Source organism: Ranitomeya imitator, chromosome 2 (genome assembly GCF_032444005.1).
Source record: "Ranitomeya imitator isolate aRanImi1 chromosome 2, aRanImi1.pri, whole genome shotgun sequence".
Taxonomy (NCBI): Eukaryota; Metazoa; Chordata; class Amphibia; order Anura; family Dendrobatidae; genus Ranitomeya; species Ranitomeya imitator.
The window spans coordinates 822,576,697-822,592,863 of NC_091283.1; the positions used below are offsets into that span (position 1 = coordinate 822,576,697).

At 47.5% G+C, this 16,167-nt stretch overlaps 1 protein-coding gene across 4 annotated transcripts in view; it reads right to left on the reverse strand.

Moving 5' to 3' along the window:
• Positions 1-16,167, reverse strand: part of ALDH18A1 (aldehyde dehydrogenase 18 family member A1) — a 46,372-nt gene that overhangs the window by 15,449 nt on the left and 14,756 nt on the right. For 2 of the 4 annotated variants that reach the window (XM_069753993.1, XM_069753991.1), the window contains 7 exons: positions 13,397-13,494; positions 12,818-13,023; positions 11,343-11,492; positions 11,146-11,250; positions 10,374-10,526; positions 8,845-8,935; positions 710-834 (listed from right to left, as the gene is read on the reverse strand). In XM_069753993.1, coding sequence (XP_069610094.1) covers positions 710-834; positions 8,845-8,935; positions 10,374-10,526; positions 11,146-11,250; positions 11,343-11,492; positions 12,818-13,023; positions 13,397-13,490 — 924 coding nt within the window. In that variant the 5' untranslated portion in view covers positions 13,491-13,494. Of the gene's footprint in view, positions 1-709; positions 835-8,844; positions 8,936-10,367; positions 10,527-11,145; positions 11,251-11,342; positions 11,493-12,817; positions 13,024-13,396; positions 13,495-16,167 lie in introns of all 4 variants that reach the window. The other 2 variants (XM_069753990.1, XM_069753989.1) reach the window with 1 other exon arrangement.

Genomic DNA, 16,167 nt, shown 5'->3' on the forward strand with positions numbered 1-16,167 from the left:
CGTTTTTATTTATGCGATTTTGGTGTATATATAAATTTTAAAGTGCAAATTTTAATTTTTTTTTTGCAGTGGATGGGAGACGCCTGAAAATGTTTAGATTTTTTTTCCCATCTACACGGGAAAAGCCACTACGCTCACTGATTGGTATTGGCGCCGATGTCACGTCGACTACACAGAAGCCAGAAAGCACAAAGGGGATGGCTGCCATGGTATCCCATCGGCACCATGCGATCACTCTAACCAATCCATCAAAATGATGCTGTCAGAGATTGACAGAAACATCTGACTAGTTAAACAGCAGCGATCGGAGCTCGTCGTACATTCTCATGTGGCATTAGGAGTTTGGCTTTCAAAATATCTCAATCCAGGAAAACCCCTTCATATTTATAGGGGTTGTACAGGTTTTTCGCAATTGATGACTTGTCTGTATAAAAACTCAAATTTGGGATCCGACACCCTCTCCCCCAACAGTACATTGCTTAGTAGCGGCTGCCCAATACTGGGCCCCATCTCCCATTCATCAATCCTCTCCACTCCCGTCATGGAGCTCAGATCTCACAGATTCATACAGCACGGTAATTGAATATGTAGTGTATTTCAAGGTTTTCCTTCCTACACATTCCTGGATACACAGACTCCATGTCATCACATATCCAAGATCTCTGCTACATTATCAATATAAACAAAACATATAATTGTCTGTCTGCACCTTGGCCTCCATGCCTCCCATGCCAACTCTTGATTTGGTTCCAAATGTCACCGACTGCTGGTCTCCCGGATAGAAAATGTCAATAAGTTTGGCATCATCCGATCCAGGTGGGCTGTCGAAAAGTCCTGCAAGCAAAGAAGTAAAAGGAAACTTTTGAATGTCAATGAAACAAGTCCGCTTGCATATTGTAGAAACCTATCTTGCTATTTACTCTGAATGCATAAAGATCTCCGTGACTAATATTTATTCAGCTAATGTCACAAGACCAAATTTTCTGTCCGAATGCTGGGCAGTATTCAATTGGCTGTTCAGTTAAGCGGATTTTTTTTCTGCGCACAAAATCTGATCTTAGGGGTGGGAAAATAAAAAAAAAAAACTACAAAACTAGTTTCTTCGGTATCTCACATGAGACTCCAATTCAAGTCTATGCGTGAGCCCAAAAAATTGGGTTCCTCTTGGATCCAATTTTTAAACATAAAATTTTAATTTTTTAACATAAGAAACAAGATTTGCTTTGTAAAATTTGATAACTGCTGATGTATACAAATAAATGACATTTGGCTATAAAAAAAAAAAAAAAAAAAAAAAAAAAAAAGGAGACCATTTTTTCTTTTAAACCTCTTTCCAATACGTACGAACATGTCGGAACCGCGGCATTTAACTCGTGCTTACAGAAAGCGCGTTGCTAATCCCGCCCATCGGTGACCCCGTCACATGATTGCGGGTCGCTGATGGGTTGGCATGACAACCAAATGTCTGCACCAGACCTCTGTGGTGGTCATTGCCAGATTGCTATGAGTGACGCCCCGTGGTCGGTGCTCATAGCAAGTGAGCATTTCTGCTACATGCAGGTGATCTGATCATCATCTGTATGTAGCAGAGGCGATCAAAGTACTGCAGCTTCTAGTCCCCCATGTAGACTAATAAAGCATGCAAAAAGTTAAAAAAAGTTTTTAAAAACTATAGAAAAAATATAAACGTTCAAATCACCCCCCGTTCGCCTCATTCAAAATAATAAAAGAAAAAAAACAAATATATAGATATTTGGCATCGTCGAGTTCAGATTTGCCTGATCAATATAAAAAAAAGAATTAACCTGATCGCTAAATGACGTAACGAGAGAACAAAATTCTAAATGCCAGAATTTGGTCTTTTTTGGTCAGCGCAACATTGCAATAAAATGCAATAACGGGCAATCAAAACATTGTATCTACGCCAAAATTGTATCAGTAAAAACGTCAGCTCGGCTCTACACGATATGTTAAAACCAATGGTGTCATTCAAAAGGCACAAAAAAACAAAGCCATCACACGGTCATATTGACTGAAAAATAAAAAAGTTATGGCTCTGGGAAGAAGGGGAACAAAAAACGAAAAAGCAAAAACAGAAAATAGCCCTGGTGTTAAGGGGTTAATATACACACTTGTTTATTAACATGTGAAGCCTAAGGACAATGTTTCTTTCACCACCCAGGTTCAGGTTTGTAACTAAGATTTTTTCACTTTGTTCCCGCGTTTGGGCAGTTTCTTGGGCTCAAGCGCTGTAGAGTTTAGGCGACCACTTCTCGAGCTATGTTGACCCCCATCAGTGGCCTGACAACCGTAAGAAGACTAAAAGGACGTACAAACTTGAAAACTAAAAACAGGATTTTTGGTTGCTTACCGTAAAATCTGTTTCTTGGAGCCTCCATTGGGGGACACAGGAACCATGGGTGTATGCTGCTGCCACTAGGAGGCTGACACTATGCAAATAAAAAAAGTTAGCTCCTCCTCTGCAGTGTACACCCCACCGACTGGCATTATACTCTTCAGTTAGTGAGAAAGCAGTAGGAGATAAATAACAAGGTTGAAAACCATAACCAGAAACTTGAGAACTGTAAACGTGAGAACAGTCATAGAACATAGAAATTGAGAAACATTGGGAGGGAGCTGTGTCCCCCAATGGAGGCTCCAAGAAACAGATTTTACGGTAAGCAACCAAAAATCCTGTTTTCTTTATCGCCTCTCATTGGGGGACACAGGAACCATGGGACGTCCCAAAGCAGTCCCTAGGGCGGGAAAAACAGACTTCCATCAGGCCAGAGGACTCACCCCTGCTGCCTGCAGGATCCTTCTGCCTAGGCCGGCGTCCGCCGAAGCATAGGTATGGCCCTTGTAAAATTTGGCGAACGTGTGGATGGAACACCAAGTTGCCGCTTTGCAAAGCTGTAGGGCGGAAGCCCTGTGGTGCACCGCCCAGGAGGCGCCGACTGCCCGGGTAGAGTGAGCCTTAATCCCAGGAGGGGGCACTCTGTTCTTGACCCGGTAAGCCTCCAAATTTGCCATTCTGATCCAGCGAGCAATAGTCGCTTTAGAAGCCGGTTGGCCTCTGCGCGTGCCATCAGGAATGACGAAAAAAAAAAAAAAAAAAAAAAAAAAGAATCCGTCTTCCGGAAAGTGGACGTTCTGTCCAGATAGATCCTCACTGCCCTGACGAGGTCCAGCTTGTTCAACGATCGCTCCAGAGGATGAGTCGGAGCTGGACAAAAGGAAGGTAGAACGATGTCCTCGTTGAGGTGGAAGGTGGAAACCACCTTAGGAAGAAAAGAAGGTGGAGGCCGGAAGACCACCTTGTCCTGGCGAATGACCAAAAACGGAGGACGGCAAGACAGGGCCGCCAGCTCGGAAACGCCGTGAATAGACGTGATGGCCACAAGAAAGGGCACCTTCCAAGATAAAACCGATAGAGGAATCTCCCTAAGAGGTTCAAAGGGGGAAACCCTCAGAACGTCCAGTACCAGGTTTAAGTCCTCTGCGTCCACAAGGGCTCTGTACGGCGGGACAGCGTGGGCTACTCCTGGAAAGAAGGTCTTAACCTGTGGCCGAGAGGCCAAGTTCTTCTGAAAGCGGATGGCAAGCGCAGAAACCTGGCCCTTTAGAGAGCTAAGAGCCAGGCCCGAATCCAGTCCTGCCTGAAGGAAGGCTAAAAGAGAAGGCAGGGAAAAAACCATAGGCGGAACGCGGTTGGATTCGCACCAACGGAAGTAAGCCTTCCAGGTACGGTAGTAGATCCTGGAAGACGAAGGCTTCCGAGCCTAAATCATGGTGTGAATCACCCGGACTGAAAGGCCGGACGCTCTTAGAACCGCGGTCTCAACAGCCACGCCGTTAAACTGAGCGACCGAGAATTCGGGTGGCAGATCGGACCCTGGGACAGCAGATCGAGCCTGTCTGGAAGGCGCCAGGGAGTGTCCGCGAGAAGGTTGACGAGCTCCGCGAACCAAGCTCTCCTGGGCCAATCCGGGGCGATCAGGATGACCGACACCCCTTCCGCTTTGATCTTCAACCGTTTGGGAAGAAATGGAAGGGGTGGGAACAGGTAGGGCAGCTCGAACTGAGACCAAGGAATGGCCAGAGCATCGACGCCCACTGCGAGAGGATCACAGGACCTGGAGACGAACTGCGGAACCTTCCTGTTGATTCGAGACGCCGTGAGATCCACGTCCGGAGTGCCCCATCAAAGACCAATCTGATGGAAGACCTCCGGATGCAAGGACCATTCCCCTGCCGCGAGGCCCTTGCGGCTGAGGAAGTCGGCGGCCCAGTTGTCCACGCCGGGGATATGCACCGCGGATATCACCGGAACCGTTGCCTCTGCCCAGAGGAGGATCTTGGATACCTCGGCAAGGGCCAAGGAGCTCCGGGTCCCCCCCTGATGGTTGACATATGCCACAGCCGTGGCGTTGTCCGTCTGGATCCGGACTGGAAGGCCACTGAGGATCCTTTCCCAGTGGCGGAGGGACAGAAAGATGGCCCGAATTTCGAGGACATTGATTGGCAGAGATGACTCCTGCGACGACCAACGGCCCTGAACCGTCAGGTGGCGAAAAACTGCACCCCAGCCGAACAGGCTGGCGTCCGTTGTCACCACCTGCCAGTGAACTGGAAGGAAGGACCTGCCCTGGGAGATGAGAGGTGACGTCAGCCACCAGTTGAGGGACCGCTTGACCCGAGAAAAGAGTCTGTTTGGCCGATCCAGGGAGAAGACAGACCTGTCCCACTGAGACAGAATGGCTTGCTGAAAAGGTCGCGAATGAAATTGGGCGAAGAAATCGCTTCCAATGTAGCTACCATCCTCCCCAGAACCTTCATGGCCGATCGGAGGGAGGGAGGCCGAGGACCCTGGAGCAAGCGTATGTCCCGACAAAGAGTGGATCTCTTGTCTTTGGGAAGGAAGACTCTGGTCTGACGAGTGTCGAAAAGCATGCCCAGAAAGATGATGCGCTGAGAAGGAATAAGGCAGGACTTCTTCCGGTTGACCAGCCACCCGAAACGGGCTAAGGTGTCGAGAACAATAGACAGGCTTTCGTGAGCCTGAGCAAAGGACGGAGCCTTGAGGAGGATGTCGTCGAGGTATGGACATAGGACCAAGCCTCTGACTCTCAAGATGGCCATCAGCGCCGCCATGATCTTCGTGAACACCCTTGGCGCTGTTGCGAGACCGAACGGCAGGGCGACGAATTGAAAGTGTTCTCGTTGCACTGCGAAGCGCAGGAGACGGTGATGTCCGGGAAATATCGGGACATGGAGGTAGGCGTCCTGGATATCTATTGAGCCTAGAAATTCCTGGGCCTCCATGGAAGCAATTATCGAACGAAGGGATTCCATCTTGAAGTGTCTCAGGCGAACTCTCCTGTTCAGCAATTTGAGGTCCAGAATGGGGCGAACCTTGCCGTCTTTTTTCGGTACCACAAAAAGGTTCGAGTAGAAACCCGTGAACCGTTCTTTCTCTGGGACGGGAACGATTACCCTGGATTTGAGCAGAGAAGCGATGGCTGCGAAGAAGCCCGGAACTAGAGCGGGATCTCTTGGAGGACGGGATTGGAAGAAACGATCCCTGGGTCAGGAGGTGAACTCTATCTTGTATCCCGAGGATACAACTTCAATGACCCCTGCGTTCTCTACTGCGGAAAACCAGACGTCCCTGAAAAGGAGAAGACGGCCGCCCAACCTGGGAGTTGGGCTGGAGTCTTGCCAAGAGTCATGCGGAGGTGGATCTTCCAGTCCTGGGTCTGGAGGATCTACCCTGGGAGTAGCGAGGACGCCAGGACGGAGTGGGCCTAAAGGCCACCGCATTCTTCTCTTGACGTGCCTGTGGCCTCTGTTGCTGCTGGGAATGGGAGCTTGACGCAGCAAAGCGACGAAAAGGCCGAAAAGAGCAAAAGTGCCATCTAGGAGGAGGGCGACGAGGCTTAGCCTGGGGGAGAAGAGAACTTGTACCCCCGGTGGCGTCCTTAATGATTTGGTCCAGCTGGGAACCAAAGAGACGAGAGCCCTGGAAGGGCAGACTAGTGAGGGACTTTTGGAAGACAAGTCCGCCTGCCAGGCCTTGAGCCAAACAGTCCGGCGGATGGCAACGGCATTGCTGGAAGCCTGAGCCGCACAAGACGCGACATCCAGGGAGGCGGAGACCAGGTATTCACCGGCGTGGGAAATCTGGTTGGCAAGTTCCGCTAATTGCGCGGGAGGCGCCCCGTCCAGGATACCTCGCCGTAGATCCTTGGCCCATTTTGAGATGGATTTTGAGGCCCAAGTGGAAGCAAAAGCTGGACATAGAGCCGCTGAAGCCGCTTCCAAGGCAGATTTCGCGAAGGATTCTATAACTCTGTCGTTAGAATCCTTCAGAGATGCTCCACCGGACAGTGGAGGCACCGTGTTTGTGAACACCCTGGAAACCGGGGATCCACCGAGACTGTCCAATTGGCGGTAGGTTCTGGAGAAAAAGGATACAAAACACCAAGGCGTTTTCCACTCTGAAAACGACTGGTCGGGTTTGCTCTTTCTCTGTTCATGATTTTCTCGAATTCAGGATGAGGAGCAAAAAACTTGGAAGGTGGTTTAGCCCGTCTAAACGAAACCGCCTGATCTGCGGGTTCCGTAGAGGGATCCTTGATGCCACAGGTTTGGTTTATAGCTCCAATGATTCTGAACCATATCCCTCATAGTGGCGATTTGGTTAGAATCCAGCTCCGAAATATCATCCGAGGGCGCATAAGAAAGGGCACCTTCCCAGAGAACGCCTTGCCTGACTCAGGGGAGGACAACGCCTAACGCAGAGGAGAACCGTGTGGCGAGATGGAGCGAGAAGAGGACTCAGACCGACGTTCCTGTCTGGACCTTTTGTGGCTTATCAAGAAGGGCTCGGACGGAGGCTCCTGTGACCCGCTGGCTACTGCGGGGGTCTGCAGAGGTAATCAATCCAGCACGGACACCAAAATTTGAGACACCCGTGTTAGATCGGCCACCGATTGTGACAGAGATGAGGCATATCACTCTCGGACGGTAGGAATAATTGTGTTGCTGCAGGCCTGACAGAGCGGAGATCTGAAGAAAAGCCAGAGGGTTAGGGGACAGCGGAGCAGAGGGGGGTGTCAGTCTGCAGTGCAGATACTCACGGCAGATGAGAAAACGGATACCAGGTAGAGGAAGCTGTCCAGCTGCGGTGGATCTCCGGAGAGAAGACGAGCCCCTGCTGCAATTCGCGCAGATGGTGACCGCTGGAAGGACGGGCATGATGTGCGCTCAGGAAGGTGCGGAGCGCGATGAGTTAAAATCCAGATGCCGAGCAGCGGCGTAGAGGAAGGGGAGGAGTCAGCTGAGATAGCGCCGGATAGATTGTCGGGCGGGAGAAAGCCCGCCCGATTAAAACGGAAGTGGGCGGAGCGCGGCACCGGAGGTAGGCCCCGGGAAGCGCCGGGGCCTAAATTATAAGCCGGCGACCGCCGGAAGTAATCAGCGGTGCGGGCACAGCCCGGCTAAGAGGCGCGGCAGCCGCCGCATGGAAAGGGGAGCGCTGCCGCCGACGCCGGAAGCAGGCCCCGGAAAAGCCGGGGCCTAGATTAGAAGCCGGCGGCCGCTGGAGGTAAACAGCGGGGCGGGCGCTGCCCGGCTAAGATGCACGGCAGCCGCCGCATAGAAAGGGGAGCGCTGCCGCCGGGGTCTATATTAGAAGGCGGCGGCGGCCGCTGGAGAGAACGGCGGGCCGCGAGCAGGCTCCTAAAAGGTACGGCCCCCCCAGATAGCCGCGCCGCAGGGTGAAAGGGTGCGGCCGCAGACAAGGCAGTGTGTCTGCCTGTAAAAGTGCGGCCACCGAGGGGAAGCTGCCGGACATCAGGGCAAACGATATGCCAGGAAAAGTGCCCGCAGTAATAGAAGTGCGGCCGCAGAAATAGCAGCGCGGCTGCCTGTAAGGCACCGCACCGCACAGTAAAGATGCAACCGCAGGAAAGGAAGGAATCCGCTTGTAAGGCGCCGTGGGAGAGCTGATTAGGGGAAAAAAATACTCACCTAAAATCCCACGCCGTCCGGTACTAACCTTAAAGCGTAGAAAGTATTAGACGTCCGTGGAGCTGGAGACGGACGTCCTCGTCTCCTCCAACCGACAGGCTCTGGAAGGCGAGTGGGTGGGGGACGGAGCCAGGACCGGACTTCTAAGCACGCTTGTGTGCTAGGCTCTTGGTCCTGGAGAGGGATCTATGAGGATACGGGGTGGCAGTACACGCCGTACTCATAGTCCGCATTGTGGGACTACAGGTGTGACTGCTCACCCTGTATCCCTCCGGAAACCTGAAAAGAAACGACGCACATTGAGGTAGATAAGGGTCTAATGAAAGACCCGTGTCCACCTCCTACTGACACTAAGCTAAACTGAAGAGTATAATGCCAGTCGGTGGGGTGTACACTGCAGAGGAGGAGCTAACTTTTTTTATTTGCATAGTGTCAGCCTCCTAGTGGCAGCAGCATACACCCATGGTTCCTGTGTCCCCCAATGAGAGGCGATAAAGAAAACACAATATAAGGGCAGACACATTTCAAGGACTTGTCTACACAACACCATTCTTCAAGTTACTTTATCAATGGGTTGAGGAAGTCATTCAGTATCAACTACGGAGATATTTTCTCAGACGCTCACGTAGTCTCCCATTTTTTCATGTGGTGCAGGTAGCATTTTGCATTGCTGGTGTAAGGACAGCAGGTCTAAAACTCATTAGTCCTAAAAAGTTTTATTAGGCCTTAACTCGCAATAAGAACAAATGACTGGAGTCACCACCAATTATGAAAATCTTGGCATAGAATACGGAAATCTAACGATATTACCTCCCACGTCAGACAGGACGATGATTAGATCGGCCTTCATTTCGACAGCTAGCCGCGCTGCCAGGCTGTCATTGTCCTTGATGCTGATCACCTGAGGAATAAAATGAGATGAGCGACGAAAACCTAGATAGATGGGATATAAAAGGAGAAAACCGGGGACATGAAGCCTGGGAAGCCAGCAGCACGGAAGACCGAGTCCTGCCATATTGCATGCACGGTTCGTGTCGGATGCAAGTAAGGATAGAAAAATGCAGCAACCAAGAAAACTACACATCTTCTACAGTCTAAATTAAGGTTAGCAGATGCCAAAAAGTCTTTCATTGCAATTCGCATGCTAAACAGTATGTGTCCATCAATTAAATCAGATGCATCATAGTAGAGCATGAATTGTGCACATGAAGCAAAGAGGTTAGTTTGCAGAAAAGATGAGGATGTGTTAGTAGCAGATGTTCCCGATAGACATCGTACTCATTCCTGCAGTCAACTCCTCATTCCCGGGCACACCAACCAGCCAACCAACCAGAGCCAGGACCATGAGGTGGTACCAGGTAGAGATGAGCAAATGAATTTCACTATGACTTTCCCCAAAAATTCAGATTCGGCAGAATTCAATATTTTTGGGACTCTATTCTCTCAAATTTTTAGGTTGGGAAAATTAAAAAAAATAAAATTAAAAAAAAATTTAAAAAAACACATCAATTTCACATTCACTTTTCCTGACCCGTTCTCCTTACGCCACTGCTGTGGTTCCTCCGTCCTGCGCGCTGATCTTCTGACATTATGACGTGCATTGTGTCTCCCCCACATAAGGTCAAGCACAAGCCGCCAACTGATCTCAAAGATGTGGAAAAGAAAACTGGAAGAACAGAAGACCGGGGCAGCTGCGGAAGATGCAATGAAAGAGGAACGGTTTCGATTCTGACCAAATCAAATCTGCCGGTCAAATTTAAGTAATTCCACCCAAATTGATTAACTCATCTCTAGTGCCAAGGAGTGTAAAGGACTGCAGGTATAAGAGCGGCCATGTCTGTACTAAGTTTAGACACGGGAGCAGTGTTACACCCAGTGGCGCAACTTCAAGCTGATGGGCCCCGATGCAAAAGCTCCAATGGGGCTCTTAATTATTGCAAATCTTTACTAGAATTGGTCTTTCCATATGGTGCAAAGTGACTTTGGAGGCCCCTTAGGCTCCAGGGCCTGGGTGCGATTGCAACCCCTGCATCTATTGTAGAGTTATGCCAGTTTCCCGAGCATGGAGACAAATTACTTTATAGGCCCTTCTGTAGGATCTGTGTTTAGTCTTCCAATCTCTAATTTAAAAAAAAGTTATATCTGCTTTGGAATCTTTTGCAAAAAGGCAAGTTTTTTGTTTTTTTTTCTGCATTATATCACAGCCCGGCATTAGACCTATACGTCACCTACTTTCGGCATCTTCAGCACTCATATGTTAGTTAGCCGTGCCATGCACTATTAGTACAGCAGCTCTACATGCAGCCGGATACCCACAGAAATACTTCACCCACATTTACCCCCTGCAGATCACTGTTCGGTTCCGGAGGAGGAACGACGGCGTCGTTGGTATTAATGATTGGCACAATGTTCATCCGTAGCAGCTCGTGTAAGGTGCCATTTAAATTCCGTCTTTTCTGCTCGTCGTGGAAATCCAGATTCGTCACCAAGATCTTTAAGAAACAAAATTCAAAGTCAACTTTATTTCTAAAGTGACCTGTACCCCAGACCCGACTGCTTGCAACAAGCCCGGACTTAGGCTTTCAGCGAAGTCCCCTCCCGCACCAATAAGTCTATTCAGATGAAATCACAGACTGAACGGCAATATAAAGATCACATATACTAGATACCGAGCGACTCCGCCGTCTGCAGGGCACGAGGGTAATAAAAAGGTCTAGTTTATCATTGCTGCGGTGTCTGCTTTCCGATGAGGTCAAGGGTTTTTGAAGGCAAGGAGTTCAGCGAATCAAAACAATGCAAGTTAGGTAAAGGCATAAATGACAATTCCCTTAAGTATATTATTACCTCTCTTCTTTTTCAATAGGAAGCCAATCCAATAATTATGATAAAAGAATACCTACAGACACACATGCTGCTGAGCTGTATGATGCAATTGCTTAAAGGGTTATTCCCATCTTAGGCATAGGACCAAGAAGTACAGATAGTAAATCTGTGCTTTAATGACCCTCTCAGGTCCGGCGCAGAGTCTCCGCCGCTGCTTCAGGTGTCGAGTCGACAGCCCTGCAGCGAATGCCATCAACAAGAAGTTGTCTTTGTTCTGCCAGCACTTACCTGGGCTGCACATATGCTGTACTGGGTAAACATGGCCTCATAGAGCGCCATTAGCCCGCTCTGGCCGGCCGCCGCACAGGCTCGCGCCTCCAGGACCGGAACTTGCTAAACAAAACAAAGATTGAAAATCGGAATGGGCGCACACTGACTCACTTGCTTTATTTCCTAGGAGTTCATACTGGGATTGTAGTGCTCACCATGTCTTTAAGCTGGTTCTGCCCCGAATGCAAAGCTTGCCTCACACTCTGCGACAAAAGGATTTCATGGCGGAGACGTTGTTTCCCAAATGCAACAGCGCCACTGGTGACAATCATCATCTCCCGACCCTGGTTCTGCAGAACGGACACCTGCAGCAAAAAGAAGGGCACGTCCAGATCCATGTAATACTGGGACATACACTGACCCTATACTAGATTTATAGGATCTTCTAACAATGTGTGAACCTACAACTCATAATCCCAATAATTGAGTGAGAGCTCATGTGTCCAGGTGAATCACTCTACGCCTGCCCAGCCTGCCTGACAGCTGCAGCTTGTACTGAGCAGGGTGAGATCTCAGCAGGGAAAAGGGTCACTGAGGAGCTGTCAATCAGGCTACATCGGTGGAGACTGAGTGTAAACTTTAAGCCATTCTGACAGATTATCAAAGTAAATACTGGATCTAGTCAGTAAAAGGTAAATTAAGAGACAGATGAGCTTTAAGATCTACACACATTTCTTATAAAAACTTTAATTAAAAGGGGTTTTCACTTCCATTTTTTTCAAATTTTGGGTGGGTCATAATTACATTGCAAAAGTTTTCATTGATGTGGAAGATATACATGATGTGGGGGCCGGGTCCACATCTTGCATCGGGGACCATCAGCTGTAGGCAGGTGTAGTGATGTATGGGCTCAAAAAAAGTCTACGAGTCCACACACAGTAAACACCATCTACCCAAGAGAGCTAATGACAGCTCTTGGCCAAGCCCTTCTTGCGCTTTGTTCTCAAGGATCAGTAGGGTCTCAACTCCAGGATCCCCAACGATGTCAGAAGTTTTTAGGTCACTGACAACAAATTTATCATGTAACCAGGAAAAGTGGATTCCATGGCTGCAGTGTGAACAGAGCTTAAATAATCAGGTGAATGCAAAAGTATCTCGTGCGGCAGAAGTCCCCAGGATTATGCAGCTCATGGGACAGTCTATGGTCATGGATAGAACGCTAGCCCATGCAATGATTTAGGAGTTAGAAAATTGTTGTTTTTTTTTTTTTTTTTTAACTGGGTACACAGTCCCTGTGCAAAGAATGAAAAAAAGAATGAATATCGGACATTTGAGCTCATCTCCCACACAGATATTGAGAGGATTCGAGCTGCGCTCTTTGGTCAGAGCTTTACAGACCCAAACTGAATCCTGAAATCAGCTGAGTTCACAGTAATAAAAAAAAAAAGAACTATAGAAGTTGAGGGTCTGGACCCAATGAGGCTGGTGTACTTACTTTGAAAGGCCATGTCAGAATTACTGTATGCTCCGCATACTAACATGAGCATTTTCCAGATAGAGTTGGGCTCATCCTAAAATGCTCCTTTTTGAATCAGATGGGAAAACTTGAAGTACATCAGCCTCATCAGGTCTAAAAATTAAGTGATAGATCCGCGGTAAAGAGGCGTATATTTTAGACCTGGTGGCTCACCTGCTCAACGATGGATGCCAACCGACCCAGTGCCAGCCCACACTCGTCTCCTCGCGTCACCACTGCGCTCCCAAGCTTCACCACTATACGCTTGGCATGCTTCAGCTCGCTGCGGTGCGCGAATGGCTTCCCATGCGAGCGGATGAGAGGCATAGTCATAAAAGGGATGTTACTCAATTGCCTTGAATGTCGCTGAGCTGGAACATCTGCAATGCAAACCATAAAGGTAGTAAAGAATAACAAGACCCATCAGCCAAGAGAGGAACCACTTGGTGGTGGTCTCAGCAGTCGCCCGCCTGTTGTGCAGCGACATCTGTCAAAATCACGCGTCATGGAAATTAAAGCCTATTTTCATGTCTATGAATGTATAAAATTGATGTAAAAAATTTAATTTAACCAAAACGATTAAAGAAGTTCCAGCATCGGGGGCAAATCACATGTGGAATATTATATGTGCAACTGGACTGACTGCATTCACCTGACATTACACCTCCACAGCACAAAAGTCATTACACTGCAACACCAGGAAAGCAAAAAAAATAGTTAATAAAAAAAAAAAATGCAAAAAAAGTAACTTACATGTGAAATGGGAAGATACTGTGGTCCGAACACGGGAAAGCAGAGATCGCTCGTGCGTGGAGCCCCGACAACTCAGTGCAGCCCGACACAACATTTTGCTAAGGAACAATGATGGAGCAGTTAGTGAGAGTTTTACAATAAAATAACACACCAAGAAAGGCGATAAAAGGATTGACAGAAGAAAAAAAATAAAAATCAGCAAATTAATGTATACAGACAGTGAAAGTCTATAACTAATGGAAATATAAAACACTATGGGCAGGATCGCGCATAGCAGATTGGCAGCAGAATTGTCTGCAAAGTATCGGCAGCAAAATCCGCATATTTTACGAGATGATTTAATTTAATCTTTTGCATTGCGAAGTGTGAAATCCATTTTTTCTGCAGATTTTAAGATCTCCCCAGAAAGTCTATTTTCAGTAACTGGTACTTGCTGAAAGTTTTCTGAAATTTTGTAGCCAGTAGGGCACATTCATTTCGGTTAAGATTTGAAAAATTTTGCAAATATAATTAATTTATAATCTGCAGAGGAAGGAAACAAGAGGCCTGGAAATCCATAAATTGTGCAGATTTTTGGGTAGTTTTTGTTGCAGTCTACTCCTATTTTGTTGCGCTGATGCCAAGGCTTCGCTGGTCTTCTATCCGGCCTGTGTACTCCAGGCTCTAAGGAGAACGTCTCAACAAGCACGCGACCAAATATTGGACATTGGGTGACATATCGCCATATCAAAGCCTAAAGCCTGTTATCGGCTGCAGCGCTCACATGTGTATGAAATGTGATGAGAAGGGGACAGTAAATGGGGACCTACCAAAAGGATGGGGTAAGGGTATATAAAAAAAAAAAAAAAAAAAAAAAAAAAAAATCGGACTGAGAACGAATCACAATGCTCGGAGTGGCCGGCGGCTCTCCCTACCCAAGCGTGACTGATGCATAGAAATATATAAAGCTGTCCAGCTCAGGTAGGGAGAGCCGCCGGCCGCTCCATGCACTGCGATCCTATGTATACAGCCATCTGACTGCGCCCTTAGGCTATGTGCACACTTTGCAGATTCCACTGCGGATTTTTCCACAGTGGAATTCCAAAATCCGCAGTGAAAACCCTCGCGGTTTTTACTGCGGATTTATCGCGGTTTTCACTGCGGTTTCTTATGCGGATTTTCATCTGCAGTTTCCTATTGGAGCAGGTGAAAATCCGCAGAAAAGAAGTGACATGCTGCGGAATGTAATCCGCAGCGTTTCCGCGTGGTTTTTTCCGCAGCATGTGCACTGCGTTTTTTGTTTCCCATAGGTTTACATTGTACTGTAAACTCATGGGAAACTGCTGCAGATCCGCAGCGGTCAAATCCGCTGCGGATCCGCAGCAAAATCCGCAAAGTGTGAATATAGCCTTAGTGTGAGCACTGGACTTACAGAAGACAAAACAGATTTTCGCACAAATATTTGACTGCAGATTTTTTATTTTTTTATTGTTTTACTTCCCTTCCGAAGTCAATTGGAAGAACCTGCAAGAAATTCTCGAACTTTCCAGGTCCCTGATTCTACAATGCGAATTTCTGCATGGAAAAATGCTTCAGTATCTGGCTGCAATTAATTCCTTCTATGTTCTAGTCTGCAGGGAGGTTAGGCTCTATAGGCAGATTCGCCATTCAGTATCCTCAGAAAGCTGGATGACTTCAGAGATACAACAAGGCCATATTGGCCATCACCTGGTACATTCAGAAACAGAAAAAGCAGGACAGAATTTTACCAGTATGACAGCAATGGGTGAACAGGAGGCATATATAGACTGACAGCGTACCACGTTACACACCAGGCTGCAGCCATCTCTATAAAAGGTGCCTGCCCTGCTGGCCTCTGGCCATCCTCCCAGCTACCCGCACTGATGAGAGTCCTGCCCCCGGAGTTTGCATTTGGCTGCCTGGAGAAAAGCAGCAGCCAATGAGTAAAGCAGAAGAATGAACACACGGAGGATGATGAAACCCTCGGGAGGGATTGCAGGTCAGAAAAGAGAAAAAACCCTGCACCAATGGGAAATAAAACACAACAATGTGCGGTCAGAGGTGGCAAATACAGTGGAGGGGATACAGGGAGTAAATCAGCCATAGGAAATGAGCAATCAATGTTGGATCCGACTAATAGTTTGCAAATTCACAACTACTACCCCCAGCGTGTTGTAATAGAATATGGCTAGTCAGCTGGCATGGGAAGTATAGCGTTAGGGATCATTCACACGTCAGTGAGCATTCAATTATTTTCATCTGCAAAATTCAGTCCGAGTTTCAACAGAGTTTTTTTTTATATTTATTTTGTCCATGTTTTAGCATCATAGTTTCATAAGAATTTAAAAAAAAAATGAAGATTTCTCAGGATTTTCAATCCAGCAGTCCATGAAAGACAAACAGCACATGGATGACACCCGTGTGCGGTCCAATTTTTTTCAGGGACACATCGACTTGCATTGGCGACTTAGATTCAAGAATCAAAATTGGACACGTCGATTTATTTATTTATTTATTTTTAAGAATACTCGGTCACTAAAAATACACGGCCATGTGAACAGCCACATAGAACTTGTACTTAGAATACTCTATCTCTGAAAAACACAGAATACATATGTAAAAAACGACGCCAGCAAAGGGAATGAGAATCCTTCTTACTTTTTTCCCTATCTGCAGAACGTCATTTAAATCATCATTTTTGCTGCAGACGTCACTCGTCGTACTAAGGCCATGTTCACACCTTTTTTTATGCAAGTGAAAAGCTGCTCTTT